This window comes from Panicum virgatum, chromosome 9K (genome assembly GCF_016808335.1).
Source record: "Panicum virgatum strain AP13 chromosome 9K, P.virgatum_v5, whole genome shotgun sequence".
NCBI classification, from domain to species: Eukaryota; Viridiplantae; Streptophyta; class Magnoliopsida; order Poales; family Poaceae; genus Panicum; species Panicum virgatum.
The window spans coordinates 6,395,334-6,414,049 of NC_053144.1; the positions used below are offsets into that span (position 1 = coordinate 6,395,334).

Consider the following 18,716-nt stretch of genomic DNA (forward strand, 5'->3'; position numbering starts at 1 on the left):
TTGGTCCAGGGACAGGCAATCGTTAAAAAAAAATGTAACAATTTTTTTTTGTCGTGCCTCCTGAAATCATGTTCCGGGCTTCGAGCAGCAGCAGCGAATCATAACCATCGAAATCCTATCAAACGGTCAGCAAACAACTGCCATGTGCTGCGGTACAAAGTGGCAGCATTGCGCATTCGGAATTCCCCCAGCTTGGAGCAAGTCGAACATCCGAAGAAGCATCACCCACGCAGCCTCGCGAAGCAAACGACGGGGAGATGGCTTCGGCGGCAGCGTGGGAGGGACCGACGGCCGCGGAGCTGAAGGCGGCGGGGGCGGAGGCGATCCCCGGCGGCGTGAGGGTGAAGGGGTGGGTCATCCAGTCCCACAAGGGCCCCATCCTCAACGCCGCCTCTCTCCAACGGTACGAGCCGCCCACCTTAAACCCTAGCCCTTCCGCTCTCTGTTCTTCCGATTCGCCCGTGTAGAGAACTAATAATTAGACTGGAACTCGCAATAGGTAGAACATCACGATTTTAGTTGTAACGCTGCCCTGAATCTGATCAATTTGTGTGTACTTTTACTTATTTTTTCTATAGAATTCATTTATCATTTTGTTTTTCTGTTCATCTTTCATGGAAGTCTCCCTATTTATATTAGTCGTACCATGCTTATCCCGGCATTCAACTTCCACATGGTGCAAACTGAAAGTAATATTTGGACCGTGAATCCTCTCCACAGTCTCATTAGTGATAATTGATCATCAATCAATGGGGTAAATATACCAACTTCTGTTTTGTTACACTTAGTCAGAAATATTCGCAGAGTAATGATGGAGTTGTTGGGATCTTTGCTTCTTAGATGTCCAAACAGGAAGCATGAACAGTATGAAAATGATAATGAAAATAGGCACTTAATTCTCCAGTAAATAATCAGAAAATTCAACTCTTTACACGGTGGAGAGAGTTACACGGTGGAGAGAGGGGGCTATTTATACCCTTGGCCCTCGGCCAGATATCCCCGAATTGCCCTCCTCCAACTCATTTACAGCTCACAGATGGTTTCAAGGTAAAATTACACGGTGAGAGGTGCACAAATTCGACCTTCTCACGTATTCACGTTTCACACGCACGCCTACTCCTGACGAAGGTTCTGAAGACCTTCGTCCGGGTTGCATTCTGCACTCAATATCCTTCGGGTCTCGAGAGCCTTCACAGGTTCTGGCCTTCAGGCTTGTGCTCCTGAGCGATCAATCGTCACCTTCGGCCTCCCGAAGGTGATCCTCTCGATGCTTTGCAGGTTGTGGTCTTCAGACTTGTACTCCTGAGCGATCAATTGTCACCTTCGGCCTCCCGAAGGTGATCCCCTCGATGCTTCACAGGTTGTGGTCCTCAGGCTTGTGCTCCAGAGTGATCGGCCCTTACCTTCGGTCCCGAGGGTGGGCTTCCCGGTCCTCGGTGTCTTGGTTGGCACCGAGCACCCTTCGGGCGCTCTTGTTACCCAACACCGGGGCCCTGCAGACAGGTTAGGAGATGTTTTCGAGGCTGGGATTAACCTCCAGGCGCATTCCCGAAGGTCCAATCCCCAACAGTAGCCCCTCGAGGGCGAGGTCCGAAGCCGACGGTCCGAACCCGCGTTAACGAAGAAGATTGCGCGTAACCTTCGGGAAGCTCCCGAGGGAAAACGTCTCCCGAACCGTCGGCTGCAACGGTCGGTTTTGGTTGTGTACGTGTCAGGCTCCGATTGCGTCGCTTGGGCGGCCGACTCCTCGATTTTACCGTTGGTACTGTTGCTTTCCCCCGCCTATATAAGCGGAGGGGGGGGGGGTAAAACCTGTGCCCTCTTGAGCTTTACTTACCTTCGACGCTTTTTGCTATAAAGCGCTTCTTTCGAAGGTTCCGCTTCGTGCAGATCAAGCTGCTTGTTTTTCTCGGTGTAAATAGATTAGCGGTTCATGGCCCGCACTAGGCAAACAACGAGGTTAATCAAAGGTTCGTTTGAACCCTTTTTTCTAATTTGCCTTTCTTCGCTTTTATGTAGATATGGCATTCATTAAGAGGGCGGTTCTCCGCGCAGACTCTGATCCCGTTGAACATCCCGAATGGTCCGAGGCCTCGCGTCCGCCAGCCCAACAAGAACAGGCCAGCGGCAGTCTTTCGGGGGTTTCAGCGAGTGTTTCTGACCTACTGGCTCCTGAGAAGCGTAAGACTTTGCTCTTCGAGCCATCTGTCGTCTCTCAGAGTACGATCGATTTCTATGTTTCAAAATGATATTTTCTCGAAGGTGTGTGTCGCCCTCTTGGCCCAGAGGTTTTTCCGGCGCCTCGGTCTGGAGAGGTGGTGGTGTTTAAGGATTTTTTTTACCGCTGGGTTGCGCATTCTGATGGATCCAGTAGTTCCGAAGCTGTTGGAGCCATTCAATGTGAAGCTTCACCATTTTACCCCGAACGGGATAGCAGCATTGTCCAAATTTTTGTGGGTTGCGAGGACGTTCGGAGGTGGGGTGTCCGTTGATGCCTTTTGTAGGCTCTTTCAGTGGCACTGTCAGCCTCGGAAGGTTTTTGTGGATGATGATGATGAAGAGAGTGAGGTGCAGAATGGGTGTTGCACCTTCGTCCCTCGCAAGTCCAACAAGAAGACAGGCTTGACGAATGTTGTGCTTGCCGCAGCCTAGAAAAACAAATGGGAGGGGAATTGGCTGGAGTACTGGTTTTATGCCAAGATCGGTTTTCCGGATCCCAAGGGCTCGAGCGAGGAGAGGTTTTTGTTAGCTTCGAGGCGTTCGATCACACTTATCAACCTGCGTACAATAAGCGTCCGTCAGGTTTTAAGCCGTGTGTGGAAGCCTTCATGACAACTTGCCAGGTTTGCGGCGGTAGAGATGTGGTGGAAGAGTTTTTGGCCGCGGGGATTTGGCCTATGTTCGCTGGTTGGGCTCCTCGAGGGTTCGAGCGAAAGCGTTTTGCTGGGATGGAGTATGACTTGACCTCTCCAGTTTTTGGGCTTAGGAGGCCCGAAGGTTCGAGCGATGAGGTGATTGTTGCCGAGTTGGAGCGGGAGGCCTCGGACATCTTGGGGCCTTGGAACAGGAAGGAATATTTTTCCTTGGTCGAGGTTTGCAAGAGGAACCTTCGTTTGAACAGATGCTTGGCAGAGATGGGCGTGGAGTACGGCCTTCGGCCGGTGCCTGCGGGTGCGGTTCCGAGGATGACGCCTCCGGGCAATGTTGGCTCCGAGGTGGCGTCGAAGAAGTCCAAGGGCAAGGCTAAAAAAGAGGAGGTGGGGACTTCGGGCGAAGGTGGCGGGGGGGGGGGGTGGTCGGGGTCGCGGAAGGGGGAGGAAACCTTCGAGCTCGAAGGCTTCGGTTGCGAGGGCCGAGAGCGCTAAGAGGAAGGCGCGGGACGAGGAGGTTTTTTCGGGAGATAGTGGTACGCCCTCATTTATGGAAGAGCTCATGGGGACGGTGGGCGGGGAGATCGTAGTTCCCGAAGGGAGGCTTTTTAGATCCCGTTATGATCTTAGCGATGAGTACGGGACCATGCTTTTTGGTTCCGGCCGTCGGGTTGAGGTGACGAAGGCACTGATTAACCTTTATTGTTCCCCCGAAGGTATAACGAAACGCCGGAGGATTCAGAATCTTGTTAAGATTGGCGCCAAGCCTTCGGACATTCCGAAGCCGCCTGAGCCGAGGCCCACCGGGCCTGCGTCCGGTGCTCCGAAGGCTCCGGCGCCGATGACGGCGGTCGCCACACCTACCCTTGCAGCGGGTGTCGAGGAGGGAGAGGTTTTGGTTGGTGAGACGCTGCTCTCTCTCAGGGGCAGGGATTTCCCAAGTGGGTCCTCGGCTCTACCTTCGGATAAGGAGGTGGAGATGTTGGAGGGGTTGAACTTCGACGAAACCGGTAAGCTTTGTTTCCTTATTTTTATGAGCCCTTGGTTTGTTTGTGACCTTAGAGGAACCCTCTTTTTTATTTCCTTCGCAGCTGTGTCTGCGTCGATGAAGCAACTTTTGGCTGTGATGCACGGGCCTAGCAGGACCGGGATTCTTCCCCCGGAAAAAGGTAAGTTGGCGCAGGGTTCGGTTTAGCTTTCGCTTAAGTTTTGTGATAACCGAAGGTGACCTTGTGTTTGGTGCAGAATTTAATGCAGCGGTGACGGAGACGTCTACCTCCGATGCTGCCTTTATTGTGGCGGAACTGAGCAAAAAACTTGGCTTCGCTAGCCAAGCTTTGGTGAAGAAGGCTAAGGCTGACGAGGACCTACGGGTTAAATGAGCCAACGAGAGGCTGAGCCTGGCGGAGAAGCTGAAGCGGGCCGAGGCGGAGGTTCAGTCTCTGAGGGATGAGAACCGGCAATTAAAGGTCAAGTGTTCGAAGCTAGAGACAACTGCCTCGAACAATGAGAAGGTTCTAGAGAGCCTTCGGAAAACTGTTGAAAGGGACGCAAATGAGAAGGCTGCCCTCAAAGGGTGGATCACCGAGTTGGAGAAGGTTTACTCCAAGGTGGATGAGCTCAACCAGGTCTTTACGGAGGTCGCTGCCCGGGCCGAAGGAGTGTACCAGGAGTACAGGAAGGCTCTTGCGGCGCTCGGTGTGGAGCCTCTGCCCTTGCCTGAGCCGGCCGAAAGTTCTCAAGTGATCTTTCAGCTTTTGGATTGGATGATTTCTGAATTTGAGGGGCTTGGAGAGGTGATGAGCATTGCCAACGATAACGCTGCGTTCGTCTCATTCGAGGGACTTGTGGGTAACCTGCTCCGTGTCGGCGCCGTTGACCTCTCCAAACTCGAGGGTTTGTCCGAGGAGTTGGCCAAGATCCAGGAAGTCAAGATTGCATATTTTGAGCGGTTCTGGGAGCCTTCGGGCAAGGTCGCCGTTCGGACTCTTGCAGCCGCAGCTACTGAGGTAGGGTTGATTCCATGGGCCCGCCCTCCATTTTTTTCTGCTTGTTTTTTATTAAGCTTTTCTGTTTGCGCAGGAGCCGATTACTGATCAACCTTCGGAGAACAATCAAACGTCTAAAGTCCGACAGTCTCCTTCGGGGCATGACGCCGGCGACTTATCGGGGGCTCAGGTCTAGAGATTAGTTTGTAGGTGTTTGTTTTGGGAGCTTATGTACTTGGTTTGTAAACATTCCCATGATGCAGGATGTGAACAATGCTGTGCCATTGATGAACTGGGAGGCTTTCAGCCTTGCTCGTCCCGGATGCAGCGTGGCAGAGTACTTGTGCTGGTCCGGTCGTGATTTGTTGTAACTTTACCGTGCTGACCTTCGTTGTGACTCTACTCAACCTTCGCGCTGTTCTAGCAATTGTTTCTGACAATGCTTTGTTTTGGGTATCCTTCGAGGTGCATTTTGGTGTGCATCCTTCGTGATGCTTTTCTCAGTGCATCCTTCGGGTTGTTTTTTGCATCCTTCGAGATGCCTTTCTCTGTGCATCTTTCGAGATGCTTTTGGTGTGTGATAAAAACGTCTCCCGCGAGTTTGGGGACTGCGAGTCGAGTTAGGCCTTGGTGAGGGATGTGCAAGGGGAGTTTCAGGAAAAGCGTCTCCCCCCTTCCTTTTGGGTGGCTCATCGAGGCTCGTTTTCCGAAGCCTTTGGTGTGCTTCGTGTGATATGTGTTTAGGGTTTTTTAGAAAAACGCCCCCCCTTCCTAGCACATTTCTCCCGAAGGTTCGTTGGGGGGAGAGAGTCTGGGAGATGCACGCAGGGTTTTCGGTTTTGGAGAAAAACGTCTCCCTCCTTCCTTGCGTGTCGTCGTCCCGGACGATCCTTATGATTGTTGCGTTTGGTAAGGAAAAGCAACTTCGGCAGAAGATTTGTCGGTCTTGAGTAAGAACGTCTCTTCATTTTGTTGGATGCTGGCTGTGTCCTTCGGGAAGCAGGTTACTGCCACCCAAAGCAACGTTCGTTAGGGTTGTGTTTTTTGGAGAAAAACGTCTCCCCTCTTTCCTGGCGAATCGTTGCCTGCGAGGCAGTTTAAGTTCCTTTTTGTGGAACTTTGATAGATAGTTTGTTCACTGTCGAGGCAACGTGCGCAAATTTTGTGTTTTGGGAAAGAACGTCTCCCCCCTTTCTACGAACACTTTTGCCTCGAAGGGTTGTCTTCCCCGTTGTATTTTGGTTAGGTTGAATGATGGATGCCGAGAGTTCGAAGAGAAAAACGCCTCCCTCCTTTCTGGTATCCATCTTTCGGTTTTCCGAGGGTGTTTTGTTTCACACCTTCGGGAGATCGAGGTTCCTTGGTACTTGGTGTGCTCTTCCCTTCGTTTAGAGCCGAGGGTTTTTGGATTTCTTTTGATAGGGTTGAAGCCTTTTTGGCATTTGTTTGGTACTTATTGCTTTTTGGTGCCGAAGGTTTTTTGGTTCGGGCCTTTTGAAAGGCCGAAGGCCCTTGGCGTTTATTTTGTACCTGTTGTGCCTTCTGTGCCGAAGGTTTTTGGTTCGGACCTTCTGAAAGGTCGGAGCCCCTTGGCGTTGATTTTGCACTTGTTGTGCCTTCTGTGCCGGAGTTTTTTGGTTCGGACCTTCTGAAAGGTCGGAGCTCCTTGGCGTTGATTTTGCACTTTTGTGACTTTTGGTGCCGAAGGTTTTCTGGTTCGGACCTTTTAATAGATCGAAGCCCCTTGGCGTTTATTTAGCAAGCACTTATTGTGCCTTTGGGTGCCGAAGTTTTTTTTGGTTCGGACCTATTAAAAGGTCGAAGCCCCCTGGCTGTTGTTTAGCAATCACTTATTGTGCCTTTGGGTTCCGAAGTTTTTTTTGTTCGGACGTTTTAATAAGTCGAAGCACCTTGATGTTTATTTAGCAAGCACTTATTGTGCCTTTGGGTGCCAAAGGTTTTTTGGTTCGGACCTATTAAAAAGGTCGAAACCCTTTGGCATTTGTTTAGCAAGCATTTATTGTGCCTTTGGGTGCCGAAGGTTTTTTGGTTCGGACCTATTAAAAGATCGAAGCCCCTTGGCGTTTGTTTAGATAAGTATGCAAAGTTTGCGAATTCTGCATACTTTGCTAACTTACTGTTTTAAGGAGTATGTCGATGCTTGCCGAAGCTTGCCATTTGGGCTGCTTAGGCGAAGAGGACACTTTTCTTGGGGGAAATTCATTTTATTGAATTAGCTTACAACGGGTCCGCCTCGTCAAAAACCTCACCTCCGGTGTGGAGTTTCCCCGTGTGAGGAAAAGAGTACGGCCCTTTACAATGTAAAGAAAAAATGAAAACAGCTACGGAGGTCCGCAATCGCTTATAGTCTTGCGATGCGGCCTTTTTACATGCTCATATGTAGTACTTCTTGAAGCTGTCAGCATTCCACGGATGCTGCAGCTCGTTGCTTTCGGCGTCAAACAGGTGGTAAGACCCTGACCTGTTGCTTTTGGTCACTAGGAAAGGCCCTTCCCACTTTGAGTTAAGCTTGCCGGAGGTTTCGGCGTTTGGCTTTCTTTTTAGGATCCAGTTCCCGACTCCCGACTGTGATGTTCTTTTTCACAACTTTTTTGTCTCTCCATTTCGTGATTTTTTGTTGATACTTCTCAAGGTTCTCCGAAGCTTGAAGGATATCTAGTTACATAAGGTCCTTGTCGCTCGATGGTATGGCCTCGACTTGGTGAGTCACCCTTAGGTTTCGGTTTTTAAGCTCCTCTGGTGTCATTGCTTCGACACCATAGAGTAGCCTGAATGGGGTGAGCTTCGTTGTCCTTGATTCTGAAGTGTTGTGGGACCAGATGACCTTCGAGAGTTCATTGGCCCATTTGCCCTTTTTTTAATCAAACAGGCACTTTTTGATACTACCGAAGATGATGCCGTTGGCTCTTTCGACGACCCCGTTGGATTGTGGGTGGTACACCGAGGCGAAGATTACCTTCGTGCCCACACTGTAACAAAATTCTCTGAAGAGCTGTGAATCAAATTGTTTGCCGTTATCGACAGTGATCTCCCTTGGGACCCCAAACCTGCAGATGATGTTCTGCCAGAAGAATTTTCTGATTGTTTCTGATTTGATGTTGATGAGTGGCTTGGCTTCGATCCACTTTGTGAAGTACTCAACAGCAACTGCTGCGTACTTGTAATTGCCCTGAGCTGTGGGTAGAGGTCCCACTAGGTCAATTTCCCATCTTTGAAGAGGCCAGGTCGGAGGTATCAGCTGAGTTGACTCCGAAGATTTAGAGGACTCTGGGCTCATCATTTGGCATGCTTGGCATGTTTTCACTATGTGCTGAATGTCCTTCAGCGCCGTTGGCCAGAAAAATCCTTGCCTGAAGGCTTTGGAGACAAGTTGTCTGAAGCTAATGTGGGATCCGCAAAACCCGGAGTGAATTTCCTTGAGGAGCTCAATTCCTTCGATTGTCGAGATGCACTTTAACCATGGGCTGGTGACGCCTGACTTGAACAACTCGCCCTCGGAGATGACATAGCCCCTCGCTCTCTGGAATATTTTCTTCTCCTCATTCTCATTTGGCAGCTCGATGTTTCCCCTAAGGTACTCCATTATAGGTGTTCTCCAATCTTCGGCTGAGATGACTGAAACTTGTTTTTCTTTTTTCGGCTTGACCGAACCTTTGAATCTGTTATAACTCTGAAGTTTTGATGGCCGATGGCTTTCATTTTGCGAAGGCCCAGGAGCAAAGCTTCATACTCGGTGGTGTTGTTGGTTGATGATTCTATGTTGCCGAAGCTTAGGCACGCTGCATATCTTGTTTTTGCTCCCGAGGGAGATTCTATGATTGCAGCGATGCCTGCTCCATCGATGCACTAGGCTCCGTCGCAGTGCACGATCCATGTTTCGGTCGAAGGTTCCTCCTTGAAGATTGGGGATGTCCAATCAACGATGAAATCTGCCAATACTTGTGATTTGATTGCCGTTCTCCTCTCGAAGTCAATGTAGAACTCGGAGAGCTCCGAAGCCCATTTGGCGATTCTGACTAATGCTTCTCTGTTCGTGAACAAATCATGTAGAGGTTGATCTGTAACTACGATTATCTTGTGAGCTTCGAAATAATGTCGAAGCTTTCGAGCAGACATAACTACTGCATATGCAATGTTCTCTAGCTCTGAGTACAGAAGCTTCGAGCCTACAAGAGCTTCGGATACGAAGTAAACAGGTAGCTGCTTTTTCTTTCTCTCAACTTCTCTCTCGAGTACAAGCGCTGCACTGACAGCAAAATAGGATGCTGCGATGTACAGGAGCAACACATCCTTCGGATCAGGCGAGGTCATTTTGACTATGTTCTGGAGATGATTTTTGAGTGCATGAAGGGCTTCGCTTTGCTCGAGGCCCCACTCGAATTCCTTCGCATTGCGAAGGACCTTGAAGAATGATAGGCTTCGGTCAGTGGAGCGAGGGATGAATCTGTTTAGTGCTGTTATCCTCCCTGTGAGTTTCTGAACGTCCCTGATGGACCTGGGCTCCTCCATGTTCCAGAGCGCCTTCACTTTGTCAGGATTTGCTTCGATGTCTTTTGTTGATACGAGGCATCCTAGCACCTTTCGTTTGTGAACTCCGAAGATGTACTTGTTTGGGTTTAAGGATAACCCTGCTTTTCTTAGGCTAGCGAAGGTTTCAGCCAAATCTGCCACATGGTTGCTCCTTATTGAGCTGGTCACAACAATATCATCAACATAAGCCAAGACATTTCTTCTGATTTGGTGCTCTAAAACCACCGAAGGCATTCTTGAAAAAGATTGTCCTGCATTCTTCAATCCTTCGGGCATCCTCACGAAGCAGTAGGTGTCGAAGGGTGTTATGAAGCTTGTTTTCTCTTCATCTTCTTTTCTCATCCATATCTGATGGTATCCGGAGAAGCAATCCAGCAGAGACATCAGTTGACTATTTGCCGCATCATCAACGACTTTGTCGATTCTTGGCAGTGGGAAGTCATCCTTCGGGCAGGCTTTATTGAGGTCAGTGAAATCGATGCACATGCGCCACTTGCCATTCTTCTTTTTGACCGGCACTGTGTTTGCCAGCCATGATGCAAGAGCTTCGAATAACGTTTGCATCTAACTGTCTCTGTATTTCGGCTTTGACTGCCGCAACTTTCTCATCTATCATTTTGCGAAGTTTCTGCTTCTTCGGCTTGATGTTGGGGTTGATATCCAAGCGATGCTCAATGATATCTCTGCTAACACCCCGAAGGTCACTAGCGAACCATGCAAAAACATATTGATTTTTGTGTAGGAACTCGAGAAGCTCTTTTTCTTCCTTGGACTCGAGAGTTGCATTGATAGTTACCATTTTGTCAGGAAGGTGCTCGTCTAGGGGGATTTTCTTGACTTCGCAATCTTCTTCGAAGGTTGCTTTTTCTTTGTCTTTCTGCTGCTCTTTGAAGGTGTGGGACTTGGATTCGGTCCGAAAGTTGTGGACATTTTTCTGGCCTGAGGTGTAGCCCCGCTCTATGTCTCTTGCAAGCTGCTGGTCGCCACGGACAGTGATGACCCCCGCAGGTGCTGAAATCTTCATGCATAAGTACAGTTGGTGAACAACAGCTTCAAACTTGTTGATGGTCCCCCTTCCTAGGATTGCTCGATAGGAATAGGGCATCTCTACCACATCGTAGGTGATATGTTCTGTTCTTGCGTTGGCTGTGTCACCGAAGGACACAGAGAGTGACAATTTGCCGATTGTATTAACTCTTTTTCCTCCGGATCCCATTAAAGGGATTTCCGAAGGCTGAAGCAGGCTTCGGTCGATGCCCATTTTGTCGAAGGTGTCAGAAAAGATATCTGCAGAACTGCCAGTGTCAACTAGTATTCTGCCAATCCTCCAGCCCTGAATATTTGCCTCGATGACAAGAGCATCTGTGTGTGGGTAGCTGATGAGGTTGACATCTTCTTCGGAGAAGATGATCGGAGAGTGTGACCACTGGGTTCTCTTGGTTGGACCTTCGGAGACGATGCAATGGACTTGCCTGAAGTAGTCTCTGCGCTGTCTCTTGTTTTCGAAGTCCAGTGTGGAACCTCCGGAGATGGGCATGATCATCCCGAAGGTTGGTAGTGCCGCGGGTTGGCTATTTGTGGTTTGGTTTTCTTGTTTTGGTGGGTGGATTGGGGGTGGTGGTAGCTGCTCTTGTGTTGGCTGAGCTTGGGTGGTGGGTTGACTGGGTTGCGTTTGAGGGTTTGGCTGCGGCTGCCAGTTGTGGTTGTAGTTGTAGTTGAATGTGGGTGGGCGATATGCTTGGGTAAATAGGGGGTGGAACGAAACAAAGGTTGTGTATACTGTATTTGTTGAGGTTGAGTTTGTGGAGTCTGAGGCCATGTAGTATGCCCAACTAGTTTGGTTTTTTTTTCGGACTCCATTCTCTCAAGGGTCTTCTTCTCCGGGCACTGATTTGTTCTATGATCAGAGTTAGACCCGTGGAAGTGACAGAAGAGTTTTTTGGGCTCACGCGAAGGTCCGCGACCTCGGCCTCTTCCTCTGCCGCGACCTCTGCCCCGTGCTCCGGACGAAGGTTGCTTGTCATTTGTGTGTTGAGGTTCCGACTCTGGTGGTATCATGAAGGGATCAAAGGTTAACTGTTCCTCATCATCTTGTGAGGGTTCCACAGGTAAAATGAGTTACTGAGCTGGCTGTTTCTCTTGCTGACATGTTTGCTGATTGTATTTTTCTACCTGACGCATAATTCTTCTTTGTTCTACCCTTCTGCGGTGGTCGGCATCTGACTTCGCGTACTTCTCTGCTTCTGTATAGAGCTCCTCCAGGGTCCTTGGGGGCTCTCTTGTGAGATGAGAAGCAAGCTAGCCAGGCAGGAGACCTTCGATGCATTTCTCAATCGCATATTTCTCTGGGAAGTTTGGGATGTGAGCCTTCTTCTGAACTAACCTCCGGAAATAGTCATAGAGGCTCGCGGTCGTGCTGTGGGCACTTGAAGTCTTTCACAGTGTTGGTATTTAGTCTTCTGAAACCCTAGAAGTCCTGGAGGAGCCTTCTTTTCAGCTGGTACCAGTTATTGATTGATTGTGGGGGAAGGTATGAGTACCAATTGACCATAGAACCTTCGCAAGCCATGACGAAGAACTTGGCTATGGTTGAGTCGTCACCTCCGGCCGAAGCAATGGTTGCTTCGTAGGCCCTGAGGAACTGGGTTGGATCAGTTGTAGCATTGTACTTGGGGAGCTGTGTGGGTTTGTAGCCGAGCGGCCATGAAGTTCGCTGCAGAGCGACTGAGAGTGGCGAGGTCGGGTCAAATGAGAGGTTGACCGGTGGTGGCCTTCGGTCTTCATTGTGAGCGAAGGTTGTCTGGTGGATGACGCGGTTTTCTTGTTGGGCAGAACCTTCGGGCATTTCTTGGTATGTCCTCTGCAGATTCTCGACTTCTGCCTCAATTTCTGCTAGTTTGCGCCTAGCCCCGGCTAGCTTGTTTGCCTGGTCCAATGCCCTTTTTTTGGTGGCGAGCTGAGCTTCGATGTTTCTTTTCCTCATTTCAAGGGTCTTGAGCTGGAGTGCTGCTTCTGTGAGCTCCGCGGATTGGATTTGATGAGCTTCGGTGTCTTCGCTGTCTTCAACCGGATCTCCATGAAGACCAACTTCGGTGGTGATGTCTTTAATTTGTGGATTGACTTCTTCGTGCTGTGGTGGAGAGCCGTCGAGGACAGGGTCAGGCTGAGTGGAGTTGGAGAGATGCGGCTATTTATACCCTTGGCCCTCGGCCAGATATCCCTGAATTGCCCTTCTCCAACTCATTTACAGCTCACAGATGGTTTCAGGGTAAAATTACACGGTGAGAGGTGCACAAATTCGACCTTCTCATGTATTCACATTTCACACGCACGCATACTCCCGATGAAGGTTCTGAAGACCTTCGTCCGGGTTGCATTCTGCACTCAATATCCTTCGGGTCTCGAGAGCCTTCGCAGGTTCTGTCCTTCAGGCTTGTGCTCCTGAGCGATCAATCGTCACCTTCGGCCTCCCGAAAGTGATCCCCTTGATGCTTCGTAGGTTGTGGTCTTCAGGCTTGTGCTCCTGAGCGATCAATCGTCACCTTCGGCTTCCCGAAGGTGATCCCCTCGATGCTTCACAGGTTGTGGTCCTCAGGCTTGTGCTCCTGAGTGATCGGCCCTCATCTTCGGTCCCGAAGGTGGGCTTCCTGGTCCTCGGTGTCTTGGTTGGCACCGAACACCCTTCGGGCGCTCTTGTTACCCAACACCGGGGCCCTGTAGACAGGTTAGGAGATGTTTTCGAGGATGAGATTAACCTCCGGGCGCATTCCCGAAGGTCCAATCCCCAACAGGAGTTTATGTTTTAAAAATCTGTGCCACTTTAAAAGTCACCAACGAACAAGGACACCATGATTACTAGTTAATAATGGATCTGTCCAGTGAGTACTGGTACTACGTCTGTACAGCCTTCAGCGTTCTGAAGGTTTTGCTATCAATAGATGAGTATTGCTCTCTGAGAAAGCTAATGTTAATTTCTGTAATGCCTACTCTGTTCTTCTTCAGCTTTGAAGATGAACTTCAAACAACACATTTACCTGAGATGGTTTTTGGAGAGAGTTTCTTGTCCCTTGAACATACTCAAACTAGTATCAAATTTCATTTCAACGCACTTGATGCACTCAAGGCATGGAAGGAAGAGGCATTGCCACCTGTTGAGGTCCCTGCTGCAGCAAAATGGAAGTTCAGAAGGTTGTCTATAACTGTACTTCCTTTGTTTACTCAAGTCCTATTGCTGAGCATTTGTAGTGAAAGATGTTGGGTTAGCTTGGCATCACCCTGTTTCAAAGCAGTATATTTGGTCTTACAGTTTGAACTTTGAAGCTTTGGTCAGAAGTATAGATTTGAACAAATATAATTAAATTCATATCATTTATTTTTGTTATGCATAGTAGTGCAAACTATCAGGTGTTTATTTTGGTCTTAGCTGAAACGATTTCACTATTTCAGGTATGAAAATATCATGTCTTAACTTGCAAGTTTACTAAAGAAGGCCTCTTGTAACCTTATTTCTTGCAGTAAGCCTTCTGATCAAGTGATACTTGATTATGACTACACATTTACGACGCCATACTGTGGGAGTGATGCCGTGGTTCTGAACTCAGGCACTGTATGGACAGCTAATCTGATTTTAAAATTTTAGATTTGTTCCTTTCCCTTTCACTGTTTTACTGGTGTGGTTCGTTGACAAATATCTCTTGTTTCTTACAAATTTCTTTTCCAGACACAAACAAGTTTAGATGGATGCGGCACTTTGTGCTGGGAGGATACTAATGATCGGATTGACCTTGTTGCCCTTTCAGCAAAAGAGGCAATTCTTTTCTACGATGAGGTATGGAAATGGAACAGATAGTTCATGATTTATCTATATACAGGCTCGCCCCTGATATGATGTATGTAGGTTATCTTGTATGAAGATGAGTTAGCTGACAATGGAATCTCATTTCTTGCAGTGCGAGTGGTAAGTGAATCCCAGTTATGCTTATTTGTGTTCTTTTCCCTTATTTATAATGTCTGTATGACAACATTGTCTTTCAGTTCAACTAATTTAATATGATTCTTGGTTGTGTATGTGTAGAGGGTAATGCCGACCGGTTGGTTTCTGCTTTTGCGTTTTTGGGTATGTTCTACTGCCTTGCATTTTGAACTCATAATTTCCGAGGGCAATGTATTATCATATATAAGATGGAACCTCTTACAATTATTAGTGATTATATAACAGGTTGACCCTAGTGTGCACCTTAAGCCAAGATTTTTCAGGAAGCCTGTGAATACATGGATTACTTCTTATAACTAAACAAGAAAAGATAAAACTTCTGAAGAGGCATATAATATTATCAAGGCCTAAATTTGAACTTTGAACTAAAGATCCACAAAACAGACATATGTTTGTGTAATAAGCTTGTAGCAACAGCATTCGCCCACATTTTGGACACAAGTTTTTAACATCTGCAGAATCTTCATGATTCTTTTCTACATACATGACTAGCTTGTCCTTACTGATAATTGCCTGTCGGCATAACAGCTTAGGGTTGATGGTGTACTGATGAGATTGAGGGACACTCGATTACATTGTTCTTTTGGAAATTGTGGTGAAGCCAAACCAGTGGTACTCCGTGAATGCTGCTGGAGGGAAGCAACATTTGCTAGTCTGTCTGCGGTAATGCCATCACTCAACCAAGCACCTTCTTTGAATAAGGTCATGTTGACATTGTGGTAATGTATTTATCTTTTATCCCTAACACAGAAAGGATATCCTTCCGACTCCGCAGCATATGCAGACCCGAATCTTATTGCCCAGAAACTTCCTATTGTGATGCAGAAGACCCAGAACCTGAAAATACCCAACTGACCCAAATGCTCCTTGTGTACATCATGACACTTATATTGTGGCCTCTTTTGCTTGCCACATGTTGTAGGTGCACGCTTCTGCTACATTAATATTGATTGAATATTTGAACTTCTTGTTATAACCCATCATACCCATGTCGAGTTCGCTTGTTGACTGCTCGTCTCGTCATGCTTGAATTGGTCCCTAAACCCTTTGTCTTCCATACAAGTTGTCTTTGTTTGCTAGGGTAAAACATGCTTACATTTGATGAAATCGTGCTCACGAGAAGTTCATTCAGCGCACGGCCACACCGTGAATGGAGATATTCAGACTATCAGAGCTTCTGAAGAACGCCACACATAGCCTCACGAGTCCTACACATGGCCTCCAGCGGAAGAGCCATGGGCATCATCAGTCCGCTGCCCTCGCTCATGTGGACCTCCATGCCATGAACCCTGCTCCAGTGGACGCACTGGATCAGCGACCCCAGCGGCAAGAGAGGCCCGACTCCGAGCAGGGACAGCAAGAGAATTTATACGGAGTATTCCAGGATCAACGCGCCGCTGCTGCTCACACACACTCCGTTCGCTGGCGTCCTCTCCTGGCATCGGCCGGCGCCTTCACCCGCCATCTCGCGCCGCGCTCGCACCGCCGGCACGGCGACACCGCGTCGACGACGTCACACCACGCTGCGCCGCCGGCCACGGGCAAGGTGCTCCTCCTCCGGAACGGGCTGCGGGCGGAGCGAGACGAGAGGAGAGAGGCTGGGTGGAAAGAGGCGCACGGCCCGCACCTTGGCGCAGATGGTGCCCGACCCGACATGCTCCCGACGCGGCGCGTGGAGAGGAGCTGCACCGCGGCGATGCGGCGGAGGTCGCGCCAGTGCGGGCCGTAGCTCGCCGTCCCCAGCGCGGCACCGTCGACGGTCACGAGCCTCTGCGAGCAGCGCGCGTTGCATTTGCCGGAGCCATGACAATGTAATCAGCAGAAGATCACATAACCACGGAGTATACTCTCAGACAAGAGCTAATTGTTCATACTCCCTCCGTTCGGAAATGATCTACATATTTTGACTAGAGAAAGTCAAACTTTATAAACTTTGACTAATAATTAGTTAAATTATATGTATAATTAGTTTATAAAATTTATGTCAATACATATGTATTCAAAGAGGTTTTGAGATGACATTGAGTTATTCGTAATTGACATTATATTCTAAGAGTGATTAATAAGTCAAACTTTACTTCGAATGACTTTCTCTAGTCAAAATATCTATATCATTTCCGAACGGAGGGAGTATTACAAACCCGTCTACTAGTATAATTTACAGATCGAGGATCCCTTCGAGGTCATACTTTATTCAAGAAAGCACACACTATCAACCATGCGTAATAATTCCACCAAGAACCGATGATCCCCACGAAGAACTAGCAGACCATGTACCAGAGTACACAGACGCGAGACGTTCCATCAGAGCTCCTCAAGAACGTGATGCATAGCAGCACGAGGCCTGCACATGGCCTCCAAGGGAACGGCCATGGGGATGGTCAGCCCGCCGCTCTCCGTCATGTCCACCGCGGCGCCGTCCACTCTGTCCCAGTCGAAGCACTGGATCAGCGAGCCGAGCACGAGGCCGACCGTCCGCAGCGCGAACGTCTCGCCGGGGCACTTGCGCCGCCCTCGAACCGCTCCGGCCTGAACTCGGCCGGGTCCTCCCATGCCGCGGGGTCCCGGTGGATGGCGTACACGTTCACCAGCAGCATCGTGCCGCGGAGCACGTCGTAGCCGCCCACCTCGCAAGTCCGCCGAGGACTCGTGCGGCAGCAGCAGCGGCGCCGCCGGGTACAGGCGGAGCGTCTCGTTGATGATGCTCTGGAGGTAGCCGAGGCGCGGCACGTCGTCCGGGGTGATCAGGCTCGAGGTGCCCACGGCCGCGTCGATCTCGGCCTGCGCCTTCTTGAGCTTCTCCGGGTGGTTCAGCAGGAGCGCCATGGCCCATTCCGTCGTGGTCGACGTTGTCTCCGTCCCGGCGCCAAACATGTTCTTCACGGAAAAAAAAAAGGGTGAAAACGACAGTTGGTGTCTCAGTAAGATGGAATTGCTAGCTCAATCATTCAGGAAAAGTGGACAACGATGCTGGCGATCTATGTCACTTGGGAGTATGGGATGACAGAGATCACATTAACTTGCAACACAAAAGAAGAGATCACATTGATTTGGGATAACTTTAATTTGTTAAGAGTAAAATTAAAGCAGGTTAAATATTAGTAAGAAACACTCACCGCGCACAGCGACTTGATCATGGTATCCGTGTAGAACTCCGGCTCTGACTTCTGCAAAGAGAGCAGCACGGCAATCATGCTCTTCTTCTCGTCGCCGCCGCCATCCTCCTCTCTCCGCCGTTCTGCGTCGATGAGTCGCCGCAGGAACACATCCCTTCGGCGACATGTCCGTGTCGGCGTTGGCCTCGGTGCGGGACGTCTTGGTGCGCGCGATGGTCTCCATGAGGACGCTGAGGGAGAGCTCGAACAGCCTCCGCTTCAGCTGCACGCGCGCGGCGCCCCCGGGCGCGGGCGCGGCGGCGCGGCTCATGCGGCGCACCATGGCGCGCACCTCGGCGGAGATGGCGGGGGACATGCAGGCGACACGGTGCGCGGAGAGGAGCTGCACGGCGGCGACGCGGCGGAGGTTGCGCCAGTAGGGCCCGTAGCTGGCCATGGAGAGCGAGGCGCCGCCGAAGGACGCGAGCTTCTGCGACGGGAACAGCGGGCGGTTGGCGAAGGCGACGTCGTGCTCCGTGAAGCACTCCCTGGCAGCGTCCGGCGAGGACACCATCACGGCGCGGCGGGACCCCATGCGCATGTAGAACACCGGGCCGTGGCGCGCGGCGAGCCGCGCCAGCGCCGCGTGGAAGGGCGTCTTGACGAGGTGGAGGTAGCCCAGGAACGGGATGGCCGGAGGGCTCGGCGGCAGCCGCATACTCTTGTTCTTGCCATTGCGGCTGGCGAGACCTAGGAGACGATGGAGGAGGAAGAGTAAGACTATGGAGAGAATGGCAATGTTGGCCGCCGGATCCATGGAGCCTAAGCGTGTTGCATTTGCACAGCTACCAGCTAAGCGCCTAAGCCATATGCCCGTATATATAGAGGAAGAAGTGACGAAGACTACACGTATGTTCTTTACCCGTATATGAGAAAAGAAATCTCCACCGTCAATGGTTACCTCCAACCTGCAAATCGTAGCCTCTTGCTGTGAATCTCCACCATAGTCTAAGCACCGTCAAATTAAATGCTACTCCCTCCGTATTAAATCTAGGTCGTTTTAATTTCTTTTAGATTTATAGTATTTGCTATGCATCCACATATAATATAAATATAATATAAAAATTTATAAAAATCAAAATGACTTACATTTTAGAACAGAGGGAGTAGATAGTTTTTAATTGTAGGTGTACACACGAAGTAAGTTCAATTATTTTGC

General features: G+C 49.6%; 1 protein-coding gene and 1 pseudogene across 2 annotated transcripts; one reads left to right on the top strand and one right to left on the bottom strand.

The window, feature by feature from the left end:
- The first annotated feature begins 170 nt into the window (after positions 1–170).
- LOC120649688 (TIP41-like protein) lies at positions 171–15,441 on the top strand. 2 transcript variants are annotated; one of them, XM_039926549.1, is made up of 8 exons: positions 171–403; positions 13,412–13,597; positions 13,925–14,015; positions 14,130–14,237; positions 14,307–14,366; positions 14,484–14,525; positions 14,931–15,065; positions 15,153–15,441. In XM_039926549.1, the coding sequence occupies exons 1-8, from the start codon at positions 258–260 to the stop codon at positions 15,255–15,257; spliced, it is 873 nt and encodes a 290-aa protein (XP_039782483.1). In that variant the 5' UTR covers positions 171–257; the 3' UTR covers positions 15,258–15,441. The 2 variants fall into 2 exon arrangements, with proteins under 2 accessions (XP_039782483.1, XP_039782484.1); XM_039926550.1 differs by lacking the exon at positions 13,412–13,597 and having other exon boundaries at positions 174–403.
- Positions 15,442–16,539: 1,098 nt separating this feature from the next.
- LOC120649687 lies at positions 16,540–18,329 on the bottom strand (annotated as a pseudogene).
- Positions 18,330–18,716: the final 387 nt, after the last annotated feature.